The following is a 17,821-nucleotide window of genomic DNA, read 5'->3' on the forward strand; positions in this document are numbered from 1 at the left end:
TTTGGAAAGATGGGCATTGACACCACCATACTATCTCTGGCTTCTTGGGTTTCTCCAATAACTCAGTTCAGTCTTTTTACCCTGTCTGGTTCTCCAGGTAGCTGGTGGTGAGTGGCACCTTTCTCCTCGCAACAAGCATCCACTCAGGCATGCACTGAAATGACGAGGGCTTTGGGCCTGCAGGAGGCTAGGTCTGGATTCCTCTCTGGACTGTATGGGATTTAGACAGATTGTTTGTACCTCAGTCTCCTTCAGCAGTAACTTCTCACAGCTCACAGAACGGCTCCTTGTCCCATGGTACTGTGAGAGCTGCCTGTGAAGTGTTGGGGGCTCACCTTTGGGGTTGCTTTGAGGTTCAGCTCAGCCAATGTGCAAGAAGAGAGCTGACTGCATGAGCGTTTTATACCGTGTACAAGGCTTTATGGATGTATTTATTGCTTTTGGTATCAGAAATTCTGGAGCATTTAGGGTAATTTCTATGTTTTTAGCTGCATGGAATTCCAGGGTTAAACACAAACACAGTTGCAGGGGCAGTGAATATCGTGAAGCAAACAACTTGCCTTTAAAAGGGAAATAACTGAAAGAGCTTGTATCAGCCCTCGGCTGCAACTTAAGGTTCTGAAACTTAACAGCTGTGAAAGCCTACCACTCCCTTTCCCCCCTCTGCAGCTGACTTGTCTCTGCTGCATTCAGTTACAGCTCTGATCCAAGGAGTAACACTACTTGCTGTTTTCTCATTGTTTTCTCTGTTCTCAAGGCGCTTCTTCAAAACTTTGCTTCTTTCCTAGAAGCAATTTTTATTGAATCTTTGCCAGTAGCATTGAGTGAGAAGAGCTTTGTTTTACAGTTTTATGCTCTCCCTCTAAACACTGTCCCTTTGTGAAGCTTTGATCCTTAAGTTATATCTCAAAAAACAAACAAACAAAAAAGGCTCTATCTGGAAACGATTACATTCCTTCAAGTCAAATAAGAAGTTAGTCCAAATTTTAAAAAATACATTAGATGAGACACTATCCTACAGATTTTTATTGGTTTCAGCTTACATTTAATTCAAGCTGTTCACAGCATTGTTGAGATGCACCACAGTGCTGACAATACCAGTGAACAGCATTTAAAAAACTTCCTTTTTCCCAAGTCTTATGCTATAAAGTTGGCCATGTAGCATGCTGGTGCATCTACCTTTTCCTGAGTTCATGCTGTTGTCTTGACTGGTGGGTTTTGAAATGAAGTCCTTTCATTTTGTATTCTCAATCCAACAGTTGTTTGTCTTTCATGATTTAAAAATGCAAACTCATCCTCAAAATCCACTTACGTTCCCACAGTATGGGCAGTGAGTATAGCTAAGACCAAATTGCGATCAAAAGGTCTCCAGCTAAGCCTTGTCGCTTGATTAGCACCTCCTACACAAAGCTATTTAAATATCTGAAGCTTGATTTGAACCTGCTACTGGCAATAGGATTAATAACCTTAAAATGCTTTGAAGATCTGCATCCCTGGGGAATGGAACTTGATACTGAGTTTGCTGCAGGCGGTCTTATATTTTTGCATTCCCTTCACAGGCAAATCTCCAAAAGAAGCATAAGGAACAAAACATTTTTCTAAGTTCACGTAGCAAACACAAAATGAGAAACAGAGCTCAGACAACAACTGAGCATTGAAACAACTTGTTAATTTGTCTCTGTGTTTCTTCAAAACTCTTCTTTATCATTTTAGCAAAAATGTGTCAGGATGAAATGAACAGGGCTGATTGTGTGCATCAGTGTTTGTTCCTTCTGCAGAAGTACAAGACATGGTGACAAAAACATGAGAGAGGGGAAACGAGTAGGACCAAGCACTCCAATATACACTTTCTGAAAATACATCGTTGTCCTGCATTTGTCGTGTCTTAGAAAGACAACTGTGTTTTCAGTGCTTGACTGCTAAGGGATCAGCAGAAATTTTCCTTTGCATTACTTTGTTGGTTCATATTTTTGACACCTGGAGACTATTTCCTGTTTAAAATTCAGACTGTTCTAATACTTTAAGGGCTAGAGACAGTTGTGTTCATTTCTGTTCTCTATTCTCTGATACAGTACTAGTACAAATCACTGATTCAAAGAAGCTTTCTGGGCAGTTGAATCAGAATACAACACATTTGTTCAACTTGCTAATGATCATCATAGATTTATTTGAAGTCCATAGTTAGATGGAGGATAGAACTGTGGATTCTGCCTTCCAGATCCTACCTTTCGAGTAGGATGGATGTAGTAAGTATGTGGTGTGCTTGAGAATCCTGCTACTTTGCTGTAGCCAGCAGTGCAGAAATTGTGCTAGGACATCTGCGTGGTGATCCTTGAAGGCGTGTTGCAGTCTGTCAGCAAAGGATACAGAAATACTTCTTCATTCAATGGGCAAACTCAGTCAGTGTTGGACTCCTCTGAAAATCCTGTATTTCTAAACAGTGCCTCAGCCTGCTAGTGCACTGATGTGGGCTTGGCCCGTAACCTTAAAGTAATCCCAGTTAGCAGTACCAAAAAGCTGAAACGCAATTGAAAAATTCTGGCACGTTGGCTTGAGTTGTGGAAACCAATGCAGTGATGTCAGTTGGAGTTTCGCCACTGGTTTTGACATGGCCAAAATTTTACTTCGGCTGTGTTACAGGTCAGAGCAGAGCATGTTTGCAAAGTTGTTTCAGAATCTGCCTTCCTGCCATCTCTCATGCTATTCCAGGCTCAAATTAGTTCTAAACTTAGAATTCGCTCAGGCACATGAACACTGAAATAATAATAAAAGATACTTTGTAAAAATAAACCAGAGTGAAGGTTGATCTTCTGATAAAGGCACTTATTTGGAACTTTAAAAATCTGTTTAATTCCCAGTTTGGTCACAAATCTTTTGTATAATTTGGAAGGTCACTTAATCTCTCTTGGCCCCAATTTCTAAATTGTAAAATGAGGGTAAGTTGAACTTTCTCCTTTGTCTGTTACACAGTGAGTTTTTCCGAGCGTGACCTTGCTTGCTAAGTTTATATGAAACGTGTAAGAAGGCAGACATCTCGGGGTTGTGGGTTTTTTTAAGCCATTAGCATAAGAAAGCAGTAATAGTAACACATCTAGTCATATGGATCATCAGGTCCTACAGCGTCTCTCTTCCATGTTTACAACAGTGATGAAAACTTCGAATTACATAACCAGACCCATGTTTGATGTGTTTTTTATTATGGGCTAGGAAATATGTCTATGATATTGTATAATAAAATAAACACAGTAAAAAAATACCGTAATAACAAAATATGGGAAATGGGATGTATGCAAAGAACTATGTCAAAAAGGAAGTGTCAGAAGCTCTGGCTAAATATACATAAATTCTACCAAAAAAAGTATTGAAAATATTTCCAGGGAGCTTGAAAAAAGGTGGTATGAAAGTGATACGTTTACTGAGTGCCAGAAGAAACTGAACAGAACTCTCTTTTCCAGGTCACATGAATCAAAGTAATGAAACAGACAAGTGGATCAAGGCTGACACAGAAAGTGGCGAAGTACGTCTTAAAAGCCAAAGCTGGATCCAGTCTGTCAAGCTGAAGGTCTCATAAAGGCAAAATAGCCAAAGTGAACAAATCAAGAAATTGTAAAGGAACATTTCTCTAAAACTAAGAAACATTGTTGATACGAATTCTTATAGGAGACAAACACTATTTAAAATGAGGGCTTTTTAAACTAAGATTTGCCTGTGACAGTGGCTGGTTGTTAACAGGTTTTGTTTACTTTTACTGTCTTTTAGGAATTACACCATTTAACATATTCAGAATTTGTATATCCAAGTCAGTCTAAAAGCTGGTAACTTTCAAATAAAAGTTGGGGGCTATAAAAAACCAACACAAAAACAGCACTTTCAACACCTGGTATTTGAAAATATGAAAATTTACTTCTAAGGTAATCTGCTCTGCAAGCTATATTATATATTTTATAGAAATATATCTTTCCTGTGGGACTTATATTGGTTTATGCAAAATGTGGAGAATTTTCTTCAACCAAATTGTATATTTTGGATAGGATAAAACCACTTTCAGAGCTGTAATTCTTACTTGGCCTTCTTGTTTTGTGTTTAACTCCTAAGCAGTTTCTGCCTTGTCAATGGGCACTTTATGTGTCAAACTACTTGTATGAAATGATGACACCCATTCCATGTTGTCCTGAACCACTTGTGGATAGAATTAGCAAGTCTAGCTCTGTCTACCATTTGTCTACATAGAAAAACTTTAAAAATAAATTCTCAAAAGTGCAACAGGTCTGGCTGATTTCAAGAAAGAACGCTCCACCACCAGGACTTCAGCTAAGATTCCGTATGAATGTTCTCGTAAAATAAAAGCTATTATTGGAAGCTATTGGGCTAATTAATTTAATCTGTTTGATATGTTTCCAGTCATTTACTGTCAGCCTTGCATGACTGGACTCTAAGCTCTTGGAGGCAGAAAGGCAGAGGAAGGTGAGGGAAGTTTGTGTGCCCTGCACAAGAGACCATTGTTTTTATGGAGGACTTTGTGTTACTGCGATACAAACGCACAGTAAAATAAACGGAGCTTTTAAAAGCCTTTCCGTGTATGTAGGGCCCCTTGTAAAAGAAGTACTGAAGTTTGTGTTTTACAACTGAAATGCAGGAATACCTGCCAACTGAGTGGATGGAGAGTAGAAGAATTTAGAGTGTCGGCTCAGGTTTTAAATGTGTGTATGTACTTTAGATCATAATCAACATAAAATGAGCTTCTCCTTTCCTATTGGATTCCAAAAGGGGAAGTTGCCCCTTGCTAATTTTCTGCAGAAGGGCAGCATTTTCACTTTAATTAAGGGTGGTAAAAAATTCCACAGTTTCCCTTTGTGTGTACTGTTTGCTTGGATGGGGTGGGCACTGTTGTCTATGGCAAATTATATATATATTTTAATATGCTAATATATAAAACAGTAAAAATATAATTACTAAAAGCAATATAATATTACTAGTTATTACTAAAAGTTATTATACTACTGTTAAAAGATATAAATTTAATAAATGTGTAATGGTTTTAGGTTTCCTGAAAAATTTTTGAAACTATTACTTTCTGAGCATAACAGCAGACAAAGTGAAAGAAGCACTCCTAAATTTATACTGTATTTGAAAATAAGTGTAGTAGATATTTCACAAAACTGAGTCCATTCAATGGTTCCATTATTCACCCAGAATACAAAGACGGTCAGCCTCAGCAATTAAGGTCTTATTTTTTGGGACTGCTGCATCAGCTATGTAGGGGAAAACATAGTAAGAAAGCATGTTATTTCCTCCATGTTCAAAATTCAGCAAGCTAATGCATTCATATTCTAAAACGTGCTGTAATTAAACGTAAGGATAGCCAGTTATTTCCTACAACAGGTTTAAGTAAGTCATCAGAAAAATGATGCTACCGGTGAAGCTACTCTGATTATATTCCTTCTAAGCTAATAAATGCTGAGACCACTAGAACTTTAACATAAAATGTCAAGAATGAGCTGAAGAAAGTTAAATGTTTGGAAGTTTCCGCCAAAGACATTTGAGCAGTGCTTTCTTTTGCTGTAATGAGGTGAAACTTTATATCTCTAGACAAGGAAAGATTAGTGGGTTATCAGTAATCATGATTTGAAGGGCATATTCCATGTATGCTCATGGCCCGTTTCAGGGGAAACCATGTTCTTACAGCTGGAGAAAAATTAGTCTGTAACACTTTTCTCATCTGTGCTCCTTTTCCTTTGAAGCTCCTGGCTTTGTCAGCTGCCAGCTAGCCTGTAGTTCAGCTCTGAAAATGTAACCATCAGCTGGCTTAGAGGGGTGAACTTGCAGCCTGAGAGGCCTTTGTAGGAATTAGTGCTCTGGGTGCACAAGTGACTGTTGAAAAGTAGAACTGTGCTTAAAACTGTGCTTAAATGTGCACGTACAGTTGTGTATTAACAAATAGGCAGTCACTGTGCTTCCTTGCTCAAGAACACCACTTGATGAGTGTGAAATTCTGTGGGAAGTCTGAGTGTTTATGTTCTGGAGAAGACCTTCCTGGCAAACGAGAACCCCAAGCACATACAGATTTATTTATTGCTTACTCTGCGTGAGACTACAAAAACTTCTCCATATTGAAAGATGAAGACAGCTTGAACCAACATCTGAAAGTTAGTAATGGGTTTCAACGCAGCTGTCTTGCTTGAAGGCATACGTGCTGCAAGAAAGGTTCACAATGCATGCTTACTAATTCAATAAACAGTCTTTTATTAAAGGATGATTAATTTTAAGAAAAATACCGTGTTCTTTTCATGCTCTTGTGGGAAAAATAAATAAATAAAAACCCAACTACAACACTAACCTTGAGCTGTAGGTGTTGCACGATTTCTTCATTTTTCATTTTGAAGAGTTTGTTTAGTCAGGCTCTGACTTGTGTTTTTTGGTGAAGGTGTTACCACCCCTGCCATACCCAAGCCAGGCAGGAGGATCAGCATCGTTATATTCTTCTTTCTCCAATTTGGCTGTATATTTCAAGGCAGCTTGCCTGCAGCAAGAGTTTAAAACAATATATATGACAAGAGGAAAAAAATTTTGCAGAGGCTGTTCCTACAAAGCACACTAAGAGCTTCTTTGTCTTAACTGAAGCTCTCAATATTATGAGAGGTGTCGTGGAAACTAGGAAAGATGGTAATTAGATCAGAGTCACAGAATAAATTGGGTTGGAAGGGGCCTGTGGAGATCACTTAGCCCTGGTGCTGCAAGAACCAGCTCCAACTAGACCAGGTGGGCATGGCTGTGCCAGCTGAGCCCTGAACGTCTCCAGGGATGGAGATTGCACAGCCTCTCTAGGATCCGGTTCAAGTGTTTGACCAGCCTACTGATTAAAAAATAGTTTCCTTGTGTGGAATCAGAGCGCGCTGTATGCCAGCTTGTGTCTGTTATCTCTTATCCCAGCAGTGTGCACCTTTGAGAAGAGTCTCACCTTCTCCTCTCTTCTGTGTCCCCTGATCCCAGCGTTGCAGGCAGCAATAAGGCCTCTCCCGCCCCGTGCCTTCTCCTCATGACTGAACAAACCAATTCTCCTGGGTGCTCGTTTCATACCCTGTGCTCCAGCCCTTTGACAGCCTTGGTGGCCCTCATCTGCGTTTGTTCTGGCTTGACTGGGGAGCCTGCAATAGCTGATCCAGGGGAGGATCACTTTTGGGGCCCAAAAGCACAGCCTGTGCCATGTCTCCCTGTCCTACTCAGCCAGTAGCTGTCACCTACTTCCTACTTCTGTGACCCCTCTGATCTGCCCCAGCATTTTGTGGCCACTGCCCGTTGCGGTGTTGTTAGAACACAGAAACAACGAACACAGAAACAGGGGAAAGTCAGGCCTGCTGAGACAGACCTTAAAAATAAGTTCATGAGCAACCCTCCCCTCTCCCTTCTTTCCAGGCACCGTGTCTCACTATCAGCCCAGCAGCTTCCATTGGCTTCCCTGAGCTGAAGAAGCTCGACCCATTGCTTGCAGTCTTTTGAAAGCCTGTTTCTTTCCATCACTTCTGCAACTTGGCTCTTGGCCTGCTCCCAGCTGCACAGAGCAGCTGCCCCCCAGCCTCCCTCCCCTCTGGCTCTTGCCTCGCTGTCTGCAGGCCAGAAAGCTCCCCCGGGCCGAGCACACGCATATGCTGGCTGGGGAAGAGCCGGCTCTCCACATCTCCCATCCTCTTCAGGCAACTCAGCCTGGCCTGGTGTGTCACAGCCACTCCATGGTAGCCTTCCTCCCTCCTAAGCTCATACAGTATACGGCATATAGACAGCACTAGGAAAAAAATCCAAATGGAAGTGGTCTATTATCCAACAGTAATGTCACTACGATATTAGTAACATTACTATTTTTTGCTTTTCCAAAGCGAAAACCAAGAAGGTGGTTACAAAAGAGCCAGACATACACAGCTGTCATGCTTGCACCACCACAGCAGGAAAGGGCAAGTGGGGAGGGTTGGAAAAGGAACACAATTAGTGAGGCAGGGAGGGCTCCTTTTCAACCACGGCAGGAGATTTTATATTTTTTTTAGGTAGAACACTGACACACTGTATTAGCCACATGAACACAAGGCTGGATCTGTTTTTATATTAGGGAGGCCTGTGCCGCTGAGGAATGTGTGCACAAGTTATATGAGCTATAAGCTCTAAGCTATAAAATAAAAATCATCTCATCCAAGTCCAAATTCCTGTTTTTCATGGAAACTAATGTATAGTGCCTGTCTGAAGCATGTATGGGGAGAGCTGTTACTATTTTTTTGGAAACTTTTGCTGTCCCATGCCTGGAGCTACAGTTGATTAGTTTGCCAGAAACAGCCATTCGTTAATCATCAACACATGGCAAAATACATTGTTTATTTAAGATACGCTGTACCATGATAGAGCCTGTTTATTTGTTTATATGGTATCTTAAATGAGCACACTGATGAATAAAAGCATTTCAGTAAGTAATTACAATTATCTTTAGAAGCAAGTATCTCATGGTATAAGACAGACAAAATTACTGGACCAAAACCATGGCTTGAGCAATATTGGAATAAGTAATTCAATCCTTACCCAAAGTTTCAGTCCCTTTACTGAGAGGGGTTAGCCAGGAAATACAGTTCTGCATCGTGGTCTGACTTCTGAGCTGTTCCAAAATTCAGAAATGTTTGACTGGATCCCTTATAATTAAAGCAGAGGTTTTGAGGTGATAAGGTGAGGTTAGCAAAAAATAAAAAAAAAATAAAAAAAATCAAGAGTAAAGAGTTTTGGAAAAGAAAACTCTAAACATGGACAAACTGTAGTAAAAATGCATGAGAAACTAAGCTGCAGAAGCACGTGGAGACAAGGCAGCTAGCAGTAAAAGCAAAAAGCATCCTGCAAGCATCCTTCAGGTTACAGGAAGTGGTCAGATGACGTAAAATTTGGAGTATTCTGAGGTTCATGTCAACTACTGTAGCTGTACTATTTTAGGATATCCAATTCAAGTGCACATGAAAACTGAAACATGGCAGTCCGGGAGCTTCCATCTAGCCGTGAAGTTTCTGCCCATGTCACATGTGAAGATCAATTTACAGTGAGTGAGAAGATAGTACTATGCTATTTGCTGTCTCAGAAGAAAAGTTTAGTTTTCTTAGTCCTTTACCAACTCATGTGTAGGCTGTCTTCATTTCTGGTTACATGGGTGTTGGACTCCCAAATCCTTCGTGTCTTGAGACCTTAATACTGGAAAATATTTGCTCTTTCAAGAAAATAGAGTTCTTGCAATCTCCTTTCTAACCAACAGCAACCATCAAAAACCAAACCAAAGCAAACCAAAACCAAAAATGAGAATGTTCTCCAAATGTCTAATGTATTTTAGCCGTTAAGAAGCGATGTCATTTCCAGTTAAAAGGCAAAAATTGTAAAAGTAATTGTTAATGAGTCATTTGTTAATGAAGTACTCATGAGTTTAAAAGAAATGGAACTGGCTTCATATTAGTGCTGACAAAAAGAAGGAAGCATTTACTTCTGCTCTCAAAGAGCAGCTTTTGGTAGAACCAGACTGTAGCATACCTGATGCCCTTTTGGTTAGAAGCACTGCTCTGGTTAGCAAGGCCTTCTGATGGCAGTTTCCAGATTTCCTCATTCTGATGCCAAATTTCCTCATTCATTTTGCACTCAATAAGGTTAATAGAGACCTACACCTTTCTCAGCACTTCAGCTACCTTTAAATAGTACTTGGTGTTTTGAAGTTGAATGAGAATGTTACAGTGAAGAGTGAAGTTTCTCTAAAGATGTCAATGTGCTGCTTCTCGCAGGATTACTGCTAAGTGAATCACAACTGACACAATCTTTTCCTACAGAAGCCACATTTTAAAACGTGGTGAGTTGGCTTTCCCTTCCTCTAATAGGAAAAATAAATTGCACCAATATCAGTCCCACAGTTAGATTATCCACGATTCTTTGTGTCATTAATTAAAAGACCATTAGCCTCTAGATACAGAAATATGCAGCAGGATTGTCAGTCCATAGGCCAATTTTTAAATTTAACTTTTAAATAAACCTGGCACCAGGCTAGCATGCTGGCAAATATAATCTCAAATGCTACCTGATACTGGAAAGAATGGACAATTTTTATGCTCATAACTATTTCCTATGAAGCTGCGTTGGACTGAAACTTCAAGAACTTTGTGGTTGCATATGTTCTCTATTTTAATCTAATGGCAAAAATGAAGCTTTGAAAAAGTATGTGGCAGTACATGAGATATGCCTTGATACTTTCAGGGCTCATTCAATTAAGACGTCTGCTAGGACTGGTTAGTGTTTAATAATAAATAATGGGGAATTCCTTTGGCAAAATGAAGTATACATGATTTATAGATTTTGCTATAAGATAGCAACTTCAAATTGAAAACATTTCTTCTATTGCTAATTTAGAATCAAAGCCACTAGCATGTTTAGTTCTCCAGATTCATCTCATTTTTTACATAGGTATCTCTTCCATCTCCTTGAATAGGGAACAAAATGTCTCTGAAATGTACATTTCATGCCTGTAGTATATAAATTACACCTGAAAACAGCTTTTTCCAATACATTCTGTGAATATCTAAGAATCTATTGAATAAGGTTTTAGGAGTTAGCTTGAAAACAGAATGAGGACCCATTGTTCATTTTGTGACAATCTGTTACTTACATTTCATGACTACAAACATTCAGGTTGTGAATGAAATACATAGCTTTATAAAAGTACATTGTGACATGGAAGTGACAGTACTGTCATTGCTTTTGATGTCGTTATTTAAAACCTGCTGCAATATGACCAATAGTTTAGAATCACTGCCATATTTTACTATGTTTTTGATGCAATTATTGGCAGAAAGCCAATATCTTCCCAATATTGACTTTGAACTATGATAAAAAAAGATTTTTTAGGAAGTGTGACATATACAGGATGTAGAATATATCTGAATCTAGCTGTGAACTCCCTTCTATTTTCTGAATGTCATTGCATTTAATGGCAGCTGAAAAGCCACTCTGATCTTGACATAGTCAGTGCATTCTGCAGCCTGCCTAGGTCTAGGGAGGCTCTTCAGTTGTATTAGAAAGAACAAGTAAAGAACCTTCAGTACTGAATTATTTTACATGGTTGAGCCACCTGACTCAAATTGCACAGGGTAAGAGTTTCCTGTTTTTGAACATACAGGGCAAAGGATCAGAGCCTGAGGCTAGTTAGCAAAGAACCAACCACCATCACATACCAGAAAATCAAGATTGAGAAAGTAAACTTGGTAGTTTTCCTAGTTGTAAAAATCACAAAAAGGGGAAAGATAACACTGGGTGGAGATGTGTGTCTCAGGGCTGCTTTTTGTTTTGAAAAATCTGTGACTCTCTAGGGCTTTCTTTACAGTAAAAATAACCAGTTGGGAAATTCTTGGCTGAGTCAGAAGAGTTTAATCAAGATGTTCAGAGACCCCATAGCATACAGGACTCAGGCAGAGGCACAATCCTGGGTCATCCTGCAAAATCCACACTATTGCAAGCGTGTTTCTGAGAAATCAAGTCAGCTCTTTGATCATGGCACACCAAACAAATTGGAACTTGCTCAAATTTTCATTCCTATTACATCTAATTTCTACAGGAAAATGTATAAGCAACCAGAGCTCAGAAGGGCTGCCTAGTGCTCTAAACAAAGATATAAAGGGACAGAAAAAGAAAGTCAACAACAGTAATCTGGGATTAGAGAAAATCCCTTGAGGCTTAATATGAGAGAAACTGTAAGTCAGAAAGTAATTAGGAAGCTAAAAGTATCTTAATATTTTTTTTCAGTATGAAGTGTAGTATATTTAGAATATTTTTTTCAGTTACTACTGTTGCATACCAATCCTTCAAAACACTTTCCATAGCTAACACATAGCTAGCAATCTAATTAGAAGTAGATGTTTTGAGAAGAAAGTTCTAAAATGACATTAAGAAAGCTAAGCCAGAGAGGAAAAAAAAAAAAAAAAGGCCTGACAAAAAAAAAAAAAAAAAGTAACGAGAGCAGAATTGTCTGTGGTGAGGCAGAGGGAAATAAACCAAGGAGGGTTTGGAAAGCATGAAGCACATAAAATATCTTTTAAGTTGCTAAGCATCTGCATGAGTTTTGTAGTCTCTAAAGTGACTATTAAACCCTGGAATGATTTAGCAAGGAGTGCTCTATCTACAGTGGTCTTGTAAGCACTGTAAGAGTGGGGTTAGCATTCTCCTGGTGTGGACACTCTCTACATAATCTAGTGTTACATATTTCTTACTCTTATTGAAGTAATAAAGCTTGATTGAGATATATACTCAGAATTGTCAACCCTCCTTAAACTTTAGCTCTTTTCCAAACAATTTCAGTACCTTTGGAGTGGCTGGCCACTGTGGAGCTCTAGGTGTAAGGTGACTGCTCTGTTACGCTCTTAAACACAATGGAAGGGCGATGGATCTGCATCCTGGAGACACAGAGCTGAAAACTCAAACTGAAATCTGACCAAAATAGACTCCATGGGGAATCAAGAGTACAGGTCCGTTTACAACAGTGGGGAAATTGGACTATGTTGTGGTAAATGACCTGTTTTTTCCAATTGTAGTATGTTTCACTTCATGAAACTATGCTAACGATACCTTGACTCATTCGCTGTATCCATGCTATATTTTAAACACAGGTCCACAGCAATGCTCAGATCTACTTCTGCCCTATACTAACATTCAGTTGTTGGGAAATATGCTCTCACAGGCTCCCACAAACTCTCTGAGTGGGCTCAAGTACTCAGTGCGATGGCTGAGCATATTAGGTCCAGCCTGGTTTTCTCCCTCAAATTCCACGTTTCCTTGAGTTGATACCCTGTGTCTGTATAAACTTCCCTAAAAGAACCTTTTGTGCCATAAAGATACACGGTGTCCCTATTTCTCTTCACTTCTGACTGACACTAGAGTATGTAGGTACATACACGGAGCCATACAAATCCTAAGGCAACAACGTGGACAGTCCCCAACCTCCCCACCCCCCCCAAATAAAGGAGCAAGATGAAGATAGAAGGAGCAAGAAGATGTCAATGAAGACAGGCCTTATGTTTTTGGGTTTAAACCTAAATTAAGGTTAGGAAATATCCTCTTACTTGGTAATATTTCTACAGTACAGCATCTTGAGAGTCTGGAGTTGCTTACACTCTTTCCAAAGACATTTCAGTGCTTTGTAAGATTAATGCAACCCGAAACATCCAAGAAGTGGAGATAAAGGCAGGCTGTGGCCAAGTATTGTATATAGGTGTCAGTCATCTGTAAATGAAGCAACAAGGCACACAGAAGTTAGAAGATTATTGAACAGCTGGAAGGAAAAAAAAACAACATAGCACACAATTTCAGTGTCTGATTTGTGGGAAAATGATGTTTTAAAATAACCTTGTGGAAATAAAGTTTCTGGCACAGCTGAATTCTGAATCTCTGCGAGAGGCTCTACAGGAACTGTCACTTAAATATCAGGAGCATATAAGATATTAGTTAAACGTGATTTCAGCACAGTCTGAAGTCCTGTGGGATGTTTTTCACCTAATCAGAGTAGTTTAACATTCCCAACATCATGATTTTGCATGTGGTACATGCAAAGGCCTTTAACCTTTCCTGGTATTGCATTGTTCTCGCTGAACTATTAGGATGTGCTTAGAGTTTAGTTACACCAATTTTGTATCTCGGTTCCCTGTTACAAATGAGTCTCATGGCAAACCCTTACTAACATTTAGTTGTGTTTGTTTAGCTCTGAAGTAGAGCTGCTTAGTTTCACCTCACAGTTCCATTTTTCTAAAATGATATTGATAGCCATTAATTCTAGAAGACTTATTTGAGAAACATGTGAGATGCTGAGTCTTCAAAGTACAAAAGCACTCATGCAAGTTATTTAAAAGCTCCACTGACCTTTGCGGGAACAGTCAGGAATAAACTAACACAGTTTAATAGCCTTGTTCAGTCAGGACCAAAACTCAAGCGGGGACCTGCTAAAGACCTTTAAAAGATACTTGATTAAAATCAGAATGTTTCTGACCCCGGTGAAGTGGAATGGTGGAGAGAGAAGTGTGTTTCACTGGCACTGAACAGCCAATTGCATGAGAATCTCAGATGAACAAGGAGGCAAGAGGAAGCTGGGACCTTGGTTTGTGGGACAGAAAATTCCACTTTAGGTATGTTAAGATCCAAAATAGATTAATAAATTGATTACAAGGTGAATAAATAGACTAATATTCCTACTGAAATAAAATTTGCTGACCAAACTCAGTATTCAGTATCAATACATTTAAGAGAAATCTACATTTATCACACTCCTAAGGCTAATCCCTCCACAGGACTGAATTACAGAATTCACTGTCCATTGAACAGTGTCTTCAGCGCTTTGCTATTTAAATACCTGAATTATCGAACCAGAGATTTATTTTCAATTCTTGCTGTGTTTTTTCATGTACATGATATGTTTCCCAGAGCAACTTCACTTTTTTTTTTTTTTTTCTCCCTATGAAGTAAGTTAAGAGCCTGATTACTCTTGAATCAGGCTCATTCCTTGCATAAGACTTTGAACTGCACTGCTGAATATTTTATGGTATCATCATTTGCAGAATGACTTGTACCTGTCCTGGGTGGACGGAAACATGACAGGGAGGCTCACTGCACTTTCACTGCAGCCAATGGGGTTTATTCAATGAAAATTAATTTGCCCCTGTAGATGTGATTAAAGTGATAAGCTATTCTAGTGTTACAGTAACTTGCACAGCACATGCCCAAACACTCTTATTGGACATGTGTTTCCACATGGTGTTTTCCATGTTCTCTTGCTATGTTTTTTTGTTTTAATCCAGTTGTTTTTGTGTTGTTGTTATATATATATATATACACACATATATCAGATAGTGCACAACATGACCGTCAGATGTATTAACATATACCCTTTGGAAAAGGTTCATTCTTAGTTTAATCTCCTGAACATTTTTAAACAGTCTCTCAGTGGAAAATATTTCCTTATGTAGCAGCTGGATCCCCTCAGTTTATGCTAGAGTTTGCCAAAGGATTTGAATTACCCATTAGTTTTAACACAGGTGTACCCAGCTCATTTTATGGAGTTGCAAGCTGGATTCAAGTCAAAAGAAAGAAAAAAAATCTTGTAAACTTCTGCGTAAGTTTATTTTAAAAAGTCTTGATGTTCTTTTCTGAATATGGTAGTTAACAGATTGGATTTTAACCTTTTGAAGAAAAAGATATTACTTAGAAACAAAGTATTGGAAGGGGATTACTAGGTCACTCAGTTTAATTCTTGTTCCTGTTTGAAGGAATAACAAAATATGATCCAGTTCATTCCCTTCTTAAGAAGGGAATTAACATTACATGATACTTTGCCTCTATCCCAAACTATCCCAATTTCCAGCCTAAATGTATCCACTGATATTTTATGCTATTTTTTTTTGTGTGATATGTTGCCTCTATCCCAAACTATCCCAATTTCCAGCCTAAATGTATCCACTGATATTTTATGCTATTTTTTTTTTGTGTGATATGTCTATAAGGTGTACAATGGAAAGTGAGGCTTGCAAAAAATACCTAATTTAACTATGCTGTAACCATGTACAACTTCTGTTATTACTGTTATTATGAAAAAATAGCTTGATATCTATCAAAAAGCAATGGATACAGGAGAATGAGACCCATATATAAAATAATTAATGGTGTGCTGTGGGTATCCGTAAGATATAAACTAAGGGCCAGAAAGACCCAGAGCAACTCTCTTGGCCTACATCCTGGAGAAGGTATACAGCGCGTCCATGAGGCATGTAACTGTGGTTCAGTAGCCAGTTTCTCCAGACTGGATGCTGCTACAAACAGTTTCATCTGTTATGAGCAGTGTTTCATCTCTGGTTACAGAGCTTGCATTTATGCCAGCTTTTGAAAATGTATTCCTTAGGCATCTAGCTTTTCTTATGCGTTATATTAAGAGGTTTGGCGGAGAGCTGAGCTAGGCAGAGTCTAACAGGGCTGGCTTTACCTGGGTTCAGAAACAACAACAAAGCTTGAAAATACTAAAACAAAGACACTGTTTTTGGAATCACCCAAAACACCAGAAGCTGAGAATATCTGCAGGAAGCAGCACTAAAAGCCTTTCTCTCTTCACTCTCCCTGTGACATGAGCTCCTGGAGGGACAGGCTTTTACCTGATCCAGTACAGACACCTTTATGTCCTAACTGCAACCATTAGAAGAATGCCGAATTCTCTAAAGAACCAAGTCTCAGAACTTTAGTCGGTTGAACTTAGGCGCTGATTTTAAAGTTAGATGTGTGCATTGTAGAATTGTGACAAGACATAGATTCCAGCAGGTCAAATTTTTAAATGAAATAAAATATATTTCTTTGCAATAGCAATGCCAAAATTACTGTCCCAGTTCTTACCTGTGGACACACATACCTTTGGACAACAAGCTGTGCTGACAGATGCTAGTCTGTGACAGTAAAATGCCAAATATTTCACAGCTTCGTCTGTCAGCTGAGGGCAACTGAAGACGTGACAATATTCTAGGTGTTTTGTGCCCTTGCAGAACTCCTGAAAAGGCAACAAACAGAGCTATCGTTCTTTGTTAACATGCCTATTCTATTTTTTTCAATTTACTATATATTTATGTCAATCCTTTGATCCATTTCAGGCACTTCAGTTGTTCTATGTACCCTTCATTAGCAGTGAAGTCACTCAGCTGTAGGCTGTGAATTCCACTGGAAAAAGAAGAGCTGCATTAAGAGGCTATTTTCCATTGCTGATGCTGATACATTATACAGTGTGTTCATTAGAATAAAATTCTGCTCCATACTTCTAATACAGCTCAATGTGGAAACTTTTGCTTTAAGAAACTGCAGATTTGTTAACTCAAGAATAAAACAACCTAAAGCACTACTTCTTCACTTAATGGTGCCATGATGTGAGTATACCAGACCATTTTGTGACATTGGCTTCAGTAAGAATCTCTTCTCTTCCATCATTTCCAGCCTAAAACCATGGTAAGATAACTTAAATTTGTCACTGAGATGGTCTTCCATATTTTTCTAATCATGGCCTAAAGCTGACATAATTTGGCATATATTGGAATGAAAAATCTACCTCTACAAGTAGAATCTTTCTCTAAAGGAGAAAGAAGGAAATATTTATATTGCAGGTTGAATACAAAAACTGACTGGTTGAAGATTTTCAAAACCTTTCTAGAATTAGTCCTGAGGTAAACAGACTAAGGACTACATGGATAAATACCACATGTACATGCAGACAGAGATACATAAATACACTTACTTATTTTTCATTGTGAAAAAGAGTCTATAGTAACCAGACTACGGCCACTTTTTCTTTACATTAAGCAGGAATTCAGGCACTAAAATATAGTTGATCACTGGTAAATGTTAGCTTTTTGATGATCAAAAGGTGTGTGACTGTGTGTGATTTTCAAAAGTCTTACATTAACAGATGCAAAGAAACTTGAATGAAAGTCTGAAATTTGTTTCCCAGACCAACTTTTTTAGAAATTTCATCTGTATCATAAGTCTAGCTGTTTTTTTGTTTTGTTCTTTTTTGGTTTGGTTTTGTTTTGTTTATCCTACCAATACAGCTGTACCAAGGTACTGCTTCTTGGGCTTTGGGTTCTTGTTTTATATCACAAAATATTTGAATGTGAATGTTTTAATGTAGGACTGGTTAGAGTGAACAATACAGAATTTATAAAAATTGGCTTTTGTACCTCTCCTATTTTAATCCTAGATTTACAGGGTGTTAACAACAACACAGAAATATTATAAACCCAAAAACTGGTGGTTTTTTTTT

General features: G+C 38.6%; 2 protein-coding genes across 2 annotated transcripts in view; one reads left to right on the plus strand and one right to left on the minus strand.

Annotated features, from left to right (window-relative positions):
• The window catches only part of FAM185A (family with sequence similarity 185 member A), a 51,728-nt gene extending 46,680 nt beyond the window's left edge, over positions 1-5,048 (plus strand). Inside the window, exon 8 of the mRNA XM_040544562.1 lies at positions 3,456-5,048. Within this exon, the coding sequence (XP_040400496.1) occupies positions 3,456-3,571 (116 nt within the window). The 3' untranslated portion in view covers positions 3,572-5,048. The remainder of the gene's footprint in view (positions 1-3,455) is intronic.
• The window catches only part of FBXL13 (F-box and leucine rich repeat protein 13), an 86,060-nt gene that overhangs the window by 5,194 nt on the left and 63,045 nt on the right, over positions 1-17,821 (minus strand). The window contains 5 exon segments of the mRNA XM_040540893.1: positions 6,338-6,426; positions 6,428-6,520; positions 13,107-13,185; positions 13,188-13,266; positions 16,427-16,561. Coding sequence (XP_040396827.1) covers positions 6,366-6,426; positions 6,428-6,520; positions 13,107-13,185; positions 13,188-13,266; positions 16,427-16,561 — 447 coding nt within the window. The 3' untranslated portion in view covers positions 6,338-6,365.

This window comes from Cygnus olor, chromosome 1 (assembly GCF_009769625.2).
Source record: "Cygnus olor isolate bCygOlo1 chromosome 1, bCygOlo1.pri.v2, whole genome shotgun sequence".
In the NCBI taxonomy this organism is placed as follows: domain Eukaryota; kingdom Metazoa; phylum Chordata; class Aves; order Anseriformes; family Anatidae; genus Cygnus; species Cygnus olor.